We start from the raw sequence: 15400 nt of genomic DNA, 5'->3' as shown, positions 1-15400 counted from the left end.
GCAAGATCCTTAATCCACTGTGCCACTCCAACAATCTTTATTTTTTACTATTATACATGAGTTTTCCTTAAAAGCTTTATAAAAGCTTTTCTTTCCAAAGGCAGGGTCCTAGATTCTAATACCAGACTAAAAGCTTCTTGAAGGCAGAGATAGTCTTTTTTTTTCTTTCCTCTATCTTTGGTATGCAGAAAAGTATGTCACTTAGCAGTTAATACAATCTTAATGACATTATACCACTACATATATATGTATTTTTTTTCTTTTTTGTCTTTTTGCCATTTCTAGGGCCGCTCGCGCAGCATATGGAGGTTCCCAAGCTAGGGGTTGAATCGGAGCTGTAGCCACCAGCCTACACCAGAGCCACAGCAACGCAGGATCCAAGCCACATCTGCAACCTACACCACAGCTCAAGGCAACGCCAGATCCTTAACCCACTGAGCAAGGCCAGGGATCGAACCCGCAAGATGGTTCCTAATTGGATTCGTTAACCACTGAGCCACCACGGGAACTCCATTATACCACTACATATGTTTTTAAAGAATCACCATCCTAAAGTGAGCGCAGAAAATGGAATCAGAAGATGGACAAGGGCATGAGGAACAGTTAAGGAGGCCTGCTTGGCTCCATCAGAGATAGATGTGAAAAAATAAGGGAGTAAGGAAAGACAAGTGGAAGATAAAATATTTGTAACTAAGGCAGACAGCGGATAATATGTCTGCTTAATTGCAGAGAGCAGTAAAAAACTAGATTACATCTGAGGAGGGAAGTATGGCTATTAATAAAGGCATGGGAGTTCCCATTGTGGTGCAGCAGAAACAAATCCGACTAGGAACCATGAGGTTGTGTGGTTCAGATCTGGTGTTGCTGTGGCTGTGGCATAGCTCGGATTCTATATGCCACAAGTGCAGCCTTAAAAAGCAAAAAAAAATTGTGGAAGAAAAAGAAAAGAGGAGTTCCTTTCATGGCTCAGCAGTTAACAAACCCAACTAGGATCCATGAGGATTCAGGTTCGCTCCCTGGCCTCACTAAGTGGGTTAAGGATCCAGCATTGCTGTGAGCTGTGGTATAGGTCACAGATGTGGCTCGGATCCTGTTTTGCTGTGGCTGTGGTATAGGCCGGAGGCTGTAGCTCCAATTCGACCCCTAGCCTGGAAACTTCCATATGCTTCAAGTGTGGCCTTATAAAGAAAAAAAAAAAAAAAATATATATATATATAGACCTTCCTCAAAAAAGAAGAAAAATCTCAAATCCGCAACTTAACCCACCACCTAAATGAATTAGAAAAAGAAGAACAAACAAAAACTAAAGTCAGTAGAAGGAAGGAAATCATAAAGATCAAAGAGGAAATCAATAAAATAGACATTAAAAAAAATAGAAGAAATCAATAAAACCAAGAGCTGGTTCTTTAAAAAGGTAAACAAAATTAACAAATCTCTGGCTAGACTCACCAAGGAGAGAAAAAACCCAAATAAACAAAATCAGAAATGAAAAAGGAGAAGTCACGGAAATACAAAAAACCAAAAGAGAATACTATGAACAATTGTATGCTAACAAATTTGACAACCTAGAAAAAATGGACAACTCTTGAGACTTACAGACTGCCAAAACTGAATCAAGAAGACTTATCAGACACAACTTAGAATAGATATAAAGGAGATCCTGCTGAATAGCATTGAGAACTTTGTTTAGATACTCATGTTGCAACAGAACAAAGGGTGGGGGGAAAAATGTAATTGTAATTTATACATGTAAGGATAACCTGACCCCCTTGCTGTACAGTGGGAAAATAAAAAAAATTAAAAAAAAAAGAAGAAATAGATCAACTGAACAGACCGATCACTAGAAATAAAATTGAGTATGTCATAAAAACACTCCCTACAAATGAAAGTCCAGGACCAGATGGCTTCACAGGTGAATTTTACCAAACATACAAAGAGGAACTGATACACATCCTCCTCAAACTTTTTCAAAAGGTTCAAGAGGAAGGAACACTCCCAAAGACATTCTATGATGCCACCATCACCCTAATTCCAAAATCAGACAAAGACACTACCAAAAAAGAAAACTATAGGCCAGTATCTTTGATGAATATAGATGCAAAAATTCTCAAAAAAAGTTTAGCCATCCAAATTCAACAACATATCAAAAAGATCGTATACCATGACCATGTGGGATTCATCCCAGGTGCACAAGCATGGTTCAACATACGCAAATCAAACAATATCATACACCACATTAACAAAAGAAAAGTCAAAAACCACATGATCATCTCAATAGGTGCAGAAAAAGCACTTGACAAAGTCCAACATCCATTCATGATAAAAACTCTTACCAAAGTGGGTATAGAGGGAACATACCTTAACATAATCAAAGCCATTTATGACAAACCCACAGCAAATATAATACTCAATGGAGAAAAGCTGAAAGCCCTTCCACTAAAATCTGGAACAAGACAAGGATGTCCACTTTCACCAACATAGGATGTCCACTTTATTCAACATAGTACTGGAAAGTCCTAGCCATAGCAATCAGACAAACAAAAGAAATAAAAGGCATCAAAATAGGAAGAGAAGAGGTAAAACTGTCACTCTATGCAGATGACATGATACTATACATAGAAAACCTTAAGGACTCAACCCAAAAACTAACTGAACTGACCAACAAATTCAGTAAAGTAGCAGGATATAAGATTAACATTCAGAAATCAGTCGCATTTCTGTATACTAACAATGAAATATTAGAAAAGGAATACAAAAATGCAATACCTTTTAAAACTTCACCCCCCAAAAATCAATACCTGGGAATACACCTGACCAAGGAGGGAAAGGACTTATAAGCCAAGAACTATAAAACATTAATCAAGGAAATTAAAGAAGATGTAAAGAAATCGAAAGATATTCCATGCCCCTGGGTTGGAAAAATTAATACTGTAAAAATGGCTATACTACCCAAAGCAATCTACAGATTCAAAGCAGTCCCTATCAAATGACCCCTGACATTTTTCACAGAACTAGAACAAACAATCCAAACATTTATATGGAACCACAAAAGACCCAGAATTGCCAAAGCAATCCTGAGGAAGAAAAGCCAAGCAGGAGGCATAACTCTCCCAGGCCTCAGGCAATATTCCAAAGCCACAGTCATCAAGACAGTGTGGTACTGGTACCAAAACAGACAGACGGACCAATGGAACAGAATAGAGAACCCAGAAATAAACCCAGACACCTATGGTCAATTAATCTTGGACAAAGGAGGCAAGAACATAAAATGGGAAAAAGACAGTCCAGTCAGCAAGAATTGCTGGGAAACCTGGACAGCTGCATGCAAATCAATGAAACTAGAACACACACCCTCACGCCATGCACGAAAATAAACTCAAAATGGCTTAAAGACTTAAATATACGACAGGACACCATCAAACTCCTGGAAAAGAATATAGGCAAAACATTCTCTGACATCAATCTTATGAATATTTTCTCAGGTCAGTCTCCCAAAGCAACAGAAATAAGAGTAAAAATAAACCAATGGGACCTAATCAAACTGACAAGCTTTTGCACAGCACAGGAAACCAAAAAGAAAACAAAAAGACAACTGACACAATGGGAGAAAATAGTTTCAAATGATGCAATGGACAAGGGCTTAATCTCTAGAACATACAAGCAACTTGTGCAACTCAACAGCAAAAAAGCCAACAACCCAATTGAAAAATGGGCAAAAGACCTGAATAGACATTTTTCCAAGATGGCCAACAAGCACATGAAAAAATTCTCAACATCCCTGATTATTACAGAAATGCAAATCAAAGCTACTATGAGGTACTACCTCACACCAGTCAGAATGGCCATCATTAATAAGTCCACAAATAACAAATGCTGGAGGGAGTGGAAGAAAAGGGAACCCTCCTGCACTGTTGGTGGCAATGTAAGCTGGTACAACCACTATGGAGATCAGTATGGAGATACCTTGGAAATCTATACATAGAACTAGCATATGACCCAGCAATCCCACTCTTGGGCATATATCCCGACAAAAATTTCCTTGAAAAAGACACATGCCACCCACATGTTCACTGCAGCACTATTCACAACAGCCAGGACATGGAAACAACCCAAATGTCCATCAGCAGATGATTGGATTAGGAAGATGTGGTATAGATACACAATGGAATACTACTCAGCCATAATAGAATGAAATAATGCCATTTGCAGCAACATGGATGGAACTAGAGACTCTCATACTGAGTGAAGTCAGAAAGAGAAAGACAAATACCATATGATATCACTTATAACTGGAATCTAACATCCAGCACAAATGAACATCTCCACAGAAAAGAAAATCATGGACTTGGAGAATAGACTTGTGGTTGCCAAGGGGGAGGGGGAGGGAGTGGGGTGGTTGGGGAGCTTGGGGCTAATAGATACAAACTATTGCCTTTGGAGTGGATTAGCAATGAGATCCTGCTGTGTAGCACTGGGAACTCTGTCTAGTCACTTATGATGGAGCATGACAATGTGCGAAAATAGAATGTGTACATGTATGTGTAACTGGGTCACCATGCTGTACAGTAGAAAAAAAATGTATTGGGGGAAATAACTATTAAAAAAAATTTTAAAAAGGCAAGGAAAGAAAAGTGAGTTCCCTGGTGGGCTAGTGGTTAGGATTCAGTGCTTTCACTGCTGCAGCCTGGGTCCAATTCCTGGTCTGGGAACCAAGATTCCCACATCAGGCTGCTGCATGCGATGGCCAGGAAAAGAAAACTGTGGATATGAAATAGTTAAATAAATGCAACTATTTTGGTATAGAAGGGCTATAGTAAAGGCCGCCTTCTCCCTCATTGGCCAACCTGCACCTCAATCCTGCAGATTTGCCCTCTTGAGCTGCCCTTGAAGAACCAGCCACTGGTGGGCCTCAGGCTCCTTAGTACATCTTTCCTTTGCTTGCTCACCGCTCTGCCTTCCCCTAGCAGAGAATACAGAGTCAGACAAATGACAACTGAATTCTTAACAATGGAGACAAATGAAGTCCAAGGATGTGATTATGGACTTCATCAGTAGAAGGTGGTACTGCTAAGCAATAGAGAAATTGTAACAGAACTGTGACACTTGTATGTGGTAATCTAGTCGCTGTGAGGTATAAGTTCTGAAAAACATACCATTTTTCTATTGAAGCAAGAAGTTCTCTGAAGGGAAGAAAGAGGATGTTCCTAAGACACAAGTCAAAATATTGAAACGGAAATTAAAAACCAAGAGAAAATTTCTATGCAGGATATTTAAAGCAAGGAACTATCTAAATATCACGGCAATGGTTAAGGTTTGGGGATGAACTCTGATTCTCCATAGTAAGGTAGTGCTGGAGTTCCCCTTGTGGCTCAGTGGTTAATGAATCCGACTAGGAACCATGAGGTTGCGGGTTCAATCCCTAGCCTTGCTCAGTGGGTTAAGGATCCAGCTTTGCCGTGAGCTGTGGTGTAGGCTGCAGATGTGGCTCAGATCCCGCATTGCTGTGGCTGTGGTGTATGCCGGTGGCTACAGCTCTGATTTGACCCCTAGCCTGGGAACCTCCATACACCTCGGAAGCGGCCCCTAGAAAAGACAAAAAGACAAAAAAAAAAAAAGAGTTTTTATAGATAAGTCTTACAGGATTTCAAATTACACATCACACACCCACATATTTACATGCACTAACATACACACATAAACATATGCACATAAACATCCACATATACTGTAAGAGTGAAGTTTCAGGGACTAGAAAGAGTTCGCAAAAAAGAAACCTACAATCTACTTCAGTGAAGGCAAGAATATGCAATGGAGAAAAGACAGTTCTTGGACAAGTGATACTGGCAAAAGTGGACAGCCACACGTAAAACAATGAGATTAGAATGCTTCCTTACATTACATACAAAACAAAAAACAAAAAAACTCAAAATGGCTTAAAGACCTAAATGTAACAAGACCTAAAACCACACAACTCCTAGAAGAGAACACAGGAGGAACATTCTTAGACATAAACTGTAGCAATATTTTCTTGGATCAGTCCCCTAAAGCAAAAGAAATAAAAGCATAAACAAATAAATTTAAAAGCTTTTGCACAGCAAAGGAATCTACTGACAAAATGAAAAGACAACCTACAGAATACAAGAAAATATTTGCAAATGATTTGATCAACAAAGGCTTAATAGGAGTTCCCGTCATGGCGCAGTGGTTACCGAATCTGACTAGGAACCATGAGGTTGCAGGGTTGATCCCTGGTCTTGCTCAGTGGGTTAAGGACCTGGCATTGCTGTGAGCTATGGTGTAGGTCGCAGACGTGGCTCAGATCCCGAGTTGCTGTGGCTCTGGCGTAGGCCAGCAGCTACAGCTCTGATTAGACCCCTAGGCTGGGAACCTCCATGTGACTAGGGAGCGGCCCTAGAAAAGGCAAAAAGGCAAAAAGACAAAAAACAAACAAACAAAAAAACCAAAAAAAGACTTAATATTTTGAACTATATAAACAGCTCATATAATTTAATATCAAAAAAACCAAATGACTCAATCAAAAAAATGGGCAAGGAGCTCTGCTGTGGCACAATGGGTTAAGGATCTAGCATTGTCCCTGCTGTGGTGTGGGTTCGATTCCTGGCCCGGGAAGTTTCCATATGCTGTAAGCATGGATGACAACAACAACAACCAAAGGCAAAAGACCTGAGTATACAGTTTACCAAAGACCTATAGATGGCTAAACAGGTACATAAAAAGATGCTCGACACTGCAAACCATTAAAGAAATCAAAGTCAAAAACCACAATGAGATACCTCACACCTATCAGAATGGCTATTAACAAAAAATCTACAAATAGCAAATGTTGGAGAGGATATGGACATTTCTACACTGTTGGAAGGAATGTAAATTGGTGTAGCACTAAGGAAAATAGTGTAGAGGTTCCTCAAAAAACTGAAAATATAACTAACAAATGATCCAGCAATTCCACTCCTGAGCATATATCTAGGAAAAAAAGAAACACTAATTTGAAAAGATATGTGCACCCCAATGTTCAGAGAAGCACTATTTACAATATCCAAGCCATAAAAGCAACCCAAGTAACTGTCAACAGATGATTAGATTAAGAAGATGCGATATATATATCACATATATATATATATATATATATAAAAATATTGGAATGGAATATTACCTAGCCATAAAAAAGAATGAAATACTCAGAGCTCCTGCTGTGGCGCAACGAGATCAGTGGCATCTCAGAAGCCAGTGGGATGTGGGTTCAATCCCTGGCCCAGCACAGTGGGTTAGGGATCCGGTGTTGCCACAGTTGTGGCTTAGCTTGTGGCTGTGGCTCCAATCCCTGGCCTGGGAGCTCCATACGACACAGGGCAGCCAAAAGAAAAGGGGGGGGGGGGACTAAATACTGCCATTTGGAACAACACTGATGGACCTAGAGAGTATTAATCTTAGTGAAATAAGTCAGAGAAACACAATTACTATATCACTTATATGTGGAATCTAAGAAATAATACAAATGAATAAATATGCAAAACAGAAAGAGACTCACAGATATAGAAAACAACCTTATAGTTACCGAAGGAGAAAGGGAGGAGAAGTTAGGGGCATAGGATTAATAAATACAAGCTAAAATAGATAAGCAACAAGGACACTATATAGGCAGAGGGAATTACACCCATTATTTTGTATAATCTGCAAAAATATTGAATCACTATAACTGTATACTGGAAACACAATATTAAAAGTTCCTGCATTGCTCAGTGGCTTAAGTATCCAGTGCTGCTGCAACTTTGGCACAGGTTCAATCCCTGGCTCAGGAACTTCCACACGCCACGGGTACAGCCAAAAAATAACAAAACAAAACAAAAACACCCAGAAAACCCCACAATATTGTAAATCAACTATACTTCAATTAAAAAAAAAAAGAAAGAAATTCATCAATAACACTGACAACAAAAAGTGCTGGATTTGGAAAATTTATCACTGTAGTTTTTTGTTTTTGTTTTTGTTTTGTCTTTTTGCTATTTCTTGGGCCGCTTCCGCAGCATATGGGGGTTCCCAGGCTAGGGGTTGAATCGGAGCTGTAGCCACCATCCTATGCCAGAGCCACAGTAACACGGGATCCGAGCCGTGTCTGCAACCTACACCACAGCTCACGGCAACAATGCCAGATCCCCAACCCACTGAGCAAGGGCAGGGACCAAACCCGCAACCTCATGGTTCCTAGTTGGATTCGCCAACCACTGCGCCACGATGGGAACTCTTGTAGTTGTTTTTGTCTAGCATTTTACTCAATTATATACTGTGAAGAATTGTTTCACCAATGCAGGAATGTTACAGGTATGTAGATTTCAACTCTAACTTTATTTAATTAAATTAAGGGGAGTCTTAAAATGGAATGGGCTGCCTCACATATTATGAGTTCTGTAATAATAATAATAATAATGTACCAACACACTGAAAAAAATCAGTTATCAGGCATGTTACAAAGGTATTTATGCACCTAGCAAATGTTGGTGTAATGACTTCTAAAGTCTCTTCTAGTTGTAAAGTTTGAATCCTGGGATCACTATTTGAGAGAATTAAGTAGAAGCAGATAGGACAAGGTGTGAACCATATTACCTTCTCTAAGGATAAAAGATGACCATTTTGACGATCTCTAGTGGTTCTGTGTGGGTGATCTGTATTTTCTTTTTTTATTCTCTACTTTGCAAAATCTATACATAGATTTTTTGGCTGTGTCCGCAGCATATGAAAATTCCTGGGTCAGGGATCAAATCCACATCACAGCAGCAACCCAAGCCACTGCAGTGACAATGCTGAATCCTTAACCTGCTGTGCAAAAAGGGAATTCTCAAAATTCATATTTTTAAAGGTCCATTCAATGCCTGGGAGCCAATAAATCTTTCTTTCCACTTCCAAGATTGTTCTAGTTGTCCTGTGAAGAAGTAAAACTACATGCATTTAAAGTGTCATAAGTGACTGAAGGGAGTACATTTTGTTCTAACCATGTAAAAAAACTGGCAGCAATAACATTAAATTTTCATTTCCTACAACCTACCAATTCTGCTTCTAGGCATCTACCCAAGAGAAATTCACACATATATTCACTAATGTTCTAGCAGCACTATTTGAAATGTCCCATAATCAACTTATATGCTTTTATATCAATGTTATTCTTCGATTAAAACTTAGAAGAAAAAGAAAACTATCCCTTGGAACAGTCAGGATAGGCATCAAAGGCTCAAGGAAAGAATCAGTATCAGTATTCTTTTGAGGGTCCTATTAGAAAACCTGTCTTCATGGGTGATGTGGACACGTGCTAAAGAGACCTACAAGCCACTAAATGGGGAATAATAACTGGCCAATTCCTAGACAGAATTAGAAAAAAGCCATCATTCAATACTGGTGCCTAAAGATACTGGCTTCCATCATTGTGATTCTTGGAACTATTTCTTATGATGAACTGTATTTTCATACTAACTTATAGCAATAATGCCTCTACTGAGGTTTGGATCCAACTCTGAATCCTTTTAAAGGCAGAAATTGGGCCAGAAACTACACATTCACTTATTATGACTTCTAGTTTATAAGAGTAGATAAGATATGTCACAGTTTTTGGGGGGTGTCTTTTTTTTTAGGGCCACACTCACAGCATATGGAAGTTCTCAGGCTAGGGGTCAAACTGCAGCTGCAGCTGCTGGCCTACACTGCAGCCACAGCAACTCAGGATATGAGCCACACCTGCAACCTACACCACAGCTCACGGCAACTCCAGACCCTTAATCCACTGAGCAAAGCCAAGGATCGAACCCTCATCCTCATGGATACTAGTCAGGTTTGTTACCACTGAGCCACAATGGGAACTCCCAATAAGTCACTATTTTTAAAACCATATCATGACTTCCAGAATTCCTTGAAAGATGAAATACATATATACATATTTTTTGGTTTTTAGGGCTGCACTCATGGCATATGGAAATTCCCAGGTTATGGGTCTAATCGGAGTTATAGCTGCCGGCCTACACCACAGCCACAGCAAAGTAGGATCCGAGCCAAGTCTGCGACCTACACCACAGCTCAAGGCAACACCAGATCAAGGCAACCCATTGAGTTGAGTGAGACCAGGGATCAAACCTGAAACCTCATGGTTAAAAGTCAGATTCGTTTCCTCTGTACCACAATGGAACTCCAAAAGATGAGATATATTAAACAAAAAATAAACATGAATAAAAATCCAAACACATTTCTTTCTTTCTCTGGGGTGGAGGGCCATGCCCATGGCATATGAAAGTTCTGGAGCCAGGGATCGAACCTGTGCCACAACAATGACAACACCAGGTCCTTAACTCATGGAGCCACCAGGGAACTCCCAGCCCCATTTCACATAAAACAAAGCAGAAATAGAATAGGGAGTTATAACACAATATCAAACTGACAGAATAAGAGGCAGTTACAATTAAAATATTCTCACCGGTGCAGTTTGCCACCATAAAATGGCTTTGTATGAAAAGTGATGCTGGCTGAATATCCAGTTTTTGCACAGTTGACACTGATTTTGCCACCCAGCTCCACCCAAGGAACAGTTAAAATTGACCTGGCATATGCACAAGGTAGAGAAAATGTATACTCTTCTCCATGCTCCAGGAGACTGAGGACACCTGAATGTGAAAACATGAAGATGGTTGATATTGTTAAAACAAACAAACAAACAAAAAAGCAGTTCTGAAAAATGCATAATAGGATTTCTCCTGTCTGGCAAGTAAACATCATAATTTTGCTTAATTTTCCTTTAGCTCTGGAAGAAACTGGATTCACTAAGCACTGTATTTGACAAAAATTCCTGGTAATAATGAATCAAGGTTGCTTTCATTATGACTTTATTATCTCTTTTGGGTTCAAAATATAAGGGGTTCCCTCTAATGCTCCTAAAAAATAAAATAAAATCTTAAGTCAGAATTTAAGTCCATGCTATATTGTATCATTAGCAGTATCTGATCATTAATTAATAATAACTTTTAAAAGCTTAAACTAGGAGTTCCCGTCGTGGCACAGTGGTTAACGAATCCGACTAGAAACCATGAGGTTGCGGGTTCAGTTCCTGCCCTTGCTCAGTGGGTTAACGATCCGGCGTTGCCATGAGCTGTGGTGTAGGTTGCAGACGCGGCTCGGATCCTGCGTTGCTGTGGCTCTGGCGTAGGCCAGTGGCTACAGCTCCAATTCGACCCCTAGCCTGGGAACCTCCATATGCCGCGGGAGTGGCCCAAAGAAATAGCAAAAAGACAAAAAAAAAAAAAAAAAGCTTAAACTAAGTATCTAATATTAGAGTGCTATAGTCTTAATTTCAGATGGTATGATGGGTAGGAAAAAGTGTCATTCTATTCTACACATATTAGGAAAGAAAAGAAGTAATTTATGATATAAACCAAGTTCATCATAATAATTTTGTTTGCCAAATTCTGAAATTTTTAAGGTGAAGTTACAAGGGTTAGAAGTGGTAGTTTTCAAAAAAAAAAAAAAATTACTCTTTTTTTGGGGGTCTATTTAGGGCTGTACCCATAGCATATGGAGGTTCCCACGCTAGGGGCTGAATCAAAGCTGTAGCCACTGGTCTACACCTACAGCCCCACAGCAACAGCAGATCCCAGCCGCATCTGCAACCTACACCACAGGTCACAGCAACGCTGGATCCTTAACCCACTGAGTGAGGCCAGGGATCGAAACTGTGTCCTCAAGGATTTTAGTCAGATTCATTTCCGCTGAGTCATGAGGGGAACTCCTAAGTACTGTGTCCTTAATGTTCACAAATAAGGGCAAAAATTAATATAAAAAATTTTTTTTTTCTTTTTACAGCCATAACTGCAGCATATGCTGCTACTCCACAGCTGCAGCTACATCCAGATCCTTAAATCAATGTGCCAGGCTGGGGTTCAAACCCTTACCTCTGCAGTGATCTGAGTCACTAGTTGGATTCTTAACCCACTGTGCCACAGTGGGAACTCCTATACTTCAGATTTTTCATCTCTAAAACAAGTAAACTGATTTGTGAAGAGCCTAGGGCTAATGGTATTGAAACTGGAGATAGCAAATTTTTTTAATTAATAAAATATTCTTTAATGTTATTAAAGTTTTGATTAGTTTGAAACAGTATTTGGAAATTGATAAGACTCCCACAGCAGATGTTAAAAATGAGGAAAGCTGAAAAGGAAGCTAAAATATTTTCATCACAGCTAGAATAATACAATCTCAAAATGTTAGGGTCATAGGCTTAATTACACCATTCTCACACTGTAACTTTACATTCAAAACAAAGTATTCTATGCACAAGAGCGTTCCTTTAACATTAAAATGGCAGGGCTTTTTTTGGAGTTCCCCCTGTGACACAGTGGGTTAAATATCCACTAGGGGGATTAGAGATACTATTATTTTCTCCTTGATACTCCTCTAAGTTTTCCAAATTTTGTACAATAAAAATAATACACAATTAAATCAGAAAAAATAATGTAAAAAAAGGATTTATATTTGTTGAGACATATGCCCCTCCCCACCAGCATTCTGAAATATACTAGGAATTGGGGAAAAAGGTAGTACACATAACACTTCAAATTCATAATTAATAGTTACTGAACTTCCCAAAACTTAAGTTATAGTTTGATATTAAAAACTGGAGAATAAGTTTTTTACTTACCTTCCCCAACCATTGTCACGCCTATCGACATGCCTAAGAATTTGCTCTTAGTCCAGACATGCGCATTTACACACATCTTCCTCTCTGCACATTCTGCATAAAATCCTGAGACTGGAGGATGATGGGAAACCTGCTCAGCAACAAATCTGACTGTATAGCAGTCTGATCCCACCTGGCTCAACGTCTCCTCTGATGGAGGAGCATGATTTGTGCCAGCCTGGGTGGAAGAGCTAATGACACTGGATGCTACCTCACTTTTTGGCATCCTCCAGGAACAGTGAAATGTTTCTCCAATAATAGGATTGTATGGTTTCTTAGCAATGGCTCCCTTACGGCCTTCGTGAAACGAGGTAAGGTAGTACTCAACAAAACGAATCATTCTGTCCTCAGCAGTAGCTCCATTAGTGATGCCTATAAATAGGTCTGGATGAGACATAAAGTCTGCGTACATTTCCAGCAAGGAACGCTTCTCTAGGATAAATGTAGGAAGCACCACCTAAAACAACAACAACAAAAAAATCAACCAAAGAGGGAAATACAAAAAAGTAATGAATACCTTCAGAGAACTGAGAAGACATTATATACACACAACGAGAACAATTTTTAGAAAAGAAAATTCAGAAAAATTTAAAACATGATAGCAAGGGAGTTCCTTGGTGGCCTAGTGGTTAAGGATCTGGTGTTGTCACTGCTGTGGTGAAGGTTTGATCCCTGGTCCGGGAACTTCTGCACACTGTGGGCATGGCCAGGAAAAAAAAAAAAATCAGAACTCAAGAGGTGTTAGAAGATACAGTATATCTGTAGATAATCTTTTTTTTTTTTTTTTGTCTTTTGTCTTTTTGTCTTTTGTTGTTGTTGTTGTTGCTATTTCTTGGGCCGCTCCCGCGGCATATGGAGGTTCCCAGGCTAGGGGTCGAATCGGAGCTGTAGCCACCGGCCTACGCCAGAGGCACAGCAACGCAGGATCCCAGCCGCGTCTGCAACCTACACCACAGCTCACGGCAACGCCGGATCGTCAACCTGCTGAGCAAGGGCAGGGACGGAACCCGCAACCTCATGGTTCCTAGTCGGATTCGTTAACCACTGCGCCACGACGGGAACTCCTGTAGATAATCTTATCTCTGAAGATATTTCATTCTTGATGGGTATTAAAAACAAAGTGCCAAAAGAAACATACTTCATCTCATTTAAAAATGAGTATGCTTAAAAGGAAATGAAAGTCTTTGGAAATGCTTAAGATTAAACATCAGGAGTTCCCGTCGTGGCGCAGTGGTTAACGAATCCGACTAGGAACCATGAGGTTGCGGGTTCGGTCCCTGCCCTTGCTCAATGGGTTAGCGATCCGGCGTTGCCGTGAGCTGTGGTGTAGGTTGCAGACGCGGCTCGGATCCCGAGTTGCTGTGGCTCTGGCGTAGGCCGGTGGCTACAGCTCCAATTAGACCCCTAGCCTGGGAACCTCCATATGCCGTGGGAGCGGCCCAAGAAATAGCAACAACAACAACAACAACAAAAGACAAAAGACAAAAGACAAAAAAAAAAAAAAAAAAAGATTAAACATCAATTAAGGACTTCAAGAGGGTCAGGTAGGAATTCCTCAGTGGCTTAGTGAGTTAAGGATCCTGTGTTGCCACTGCTGCGGCTCAGGTCACTGCTATGGCATGGGCTCCATCCCTGGCCTGGGAACTTCTGCATGCTGCAGGTATGGGGGGGCGGGGGGGAAAGACGGTCAAGGAAAAGGAAAAAAAAAAATCCTCAAATTTCTACATTGGATAAAAGTATCATAAGCAAATGCTAATTAAGCTTCTTTTTTTTTTTTTCCTTTCCTACTTTAAAAATAAATTGTGAAAGTTTCGTTGTGGTGCAGCGAGTTATGGATCTGGTGTTGTCACTGCAGCAACTTGGTTCACTGCTGTGAGGAAGGTTCGATCCCTGGCCCAGGAACTTCCACATGCTGCAGGAGCTGCCCTTCCCCCTCATAAAAAACCTGTGGATGACTGATCAAGATAGGAATATAAGAAGAGGCAATAAATGCCATTCCTTGGGGATAAAGAGAGTACTGACCAAAGCAAAAACTGAAATTTTTATTTAATTTTAGGCACAAAAGAACTACTGCCAAGAGGAAAAGCTTTTAATACTTAAAGCTGTGTAAGCATAAGGAAGATTAAACAGAATTGGAGAGGTGCTGCAAATGGGTTCAACTCTTTTTTTTTTTGTCTTTCTGACCTACACCACAGCTCACGGCAATGCTGGGTCCTTAACTGAGCAAGGCCAGGGATCAAACCTGCATCCTCATGGATGCTAGTCAGATTCATTTCCACCAAGTCACAAAGGGAATTCCAGGTTCAACTCTTTTATAATATTTTTCTTCTTTGCCACACACACTACATTTGGAAATTTCTGGGCCAGGGATCAAACCTGCACCACAGCAGTGACCTGAGCCACTGCAGTGAAAACACCAGATCCTTAACCTTCTGAGCTGCAAAAGACCTCCTGGTTCAACTTTTTGAGAACACAATCTGGCAATATTTTTCAAGAACCTGAAGATACTCATAACCATTTAGCCAAGTAATTATTCTTCCAGGAATCTAGCCTTAGGAAATAATATGAATGAAGGAAAAGAAATGAAAATAAAATTGCAACAGCCTATTTTTTGGCTATATTCATGGCATATGGAAGCTCCTGGGCCAAGGATCAAACCTCTGGGGTTGGGGG

At 40.1% G+C, this 15400-nt stretch overlaps 1 protein-coding gene across 5 annotated transcripts in view; it reads right to left on the bottom strand.

Annotated features, from left to right (window-relative positions):
* The window catches only part of OSBPL11 (oxysterol binding protein like 11), an 88771-nt gene that overhangs the window by 17915 nt on the left and 55456 nt on the right, over positions 1–15400 (bottom strand). Inside the window, exons 9-11 of one of the 5 annotated variants that reach the window (XR_014824616.1) lie at positions 12689–13184; positions 10069–10661; positions 8687–10022 (exon numbers count right to left, since the gene is read on the bottom strand). Coding sequence is in view for 2 of the 5 variants with exons in the window: in XM_084990886.1 (XP_084847012.1) it covers positions 10471–10661; positions 12689–13184 (687 nt within the window). In the remaining 3 variants the exon portion in view is untranslated. Of the gene's footprint in view, positions 1–8686; positions 10023–10068; positions 11215–11618; positions 13185–15400 lie in introns of those variants that run through there. The other 4 variants (XM_084990886.1, XR_014824617.1, XR_014824618.1 and 1 more) reach the window with 4 other exon arrangements.

The sequence above is a fragment of the Sus scrofa genome, chromosome 13 (assembly GCF_054392235.1).
Source record: "Sus scrofa isolate SSC_HxYL_T2T_F1_AM1 chromosome 13, Sscrofa_HxYL_maternal_Yorkshire_Landrace_v2.0, whole genome shotgun sequence".
In the NCBI taxonomy this organism is placed as follows: domain Eukaryota; kingdom Metazoa; phylum Chordata; class Mammalia; order Artiodactyla; family Suidae; genus Sus; species Sus scrofa.
Note: the sequence above shows the minus strand (reverse complement) of the source record. Positions and strands in the feature narration are given on the sequence as shown.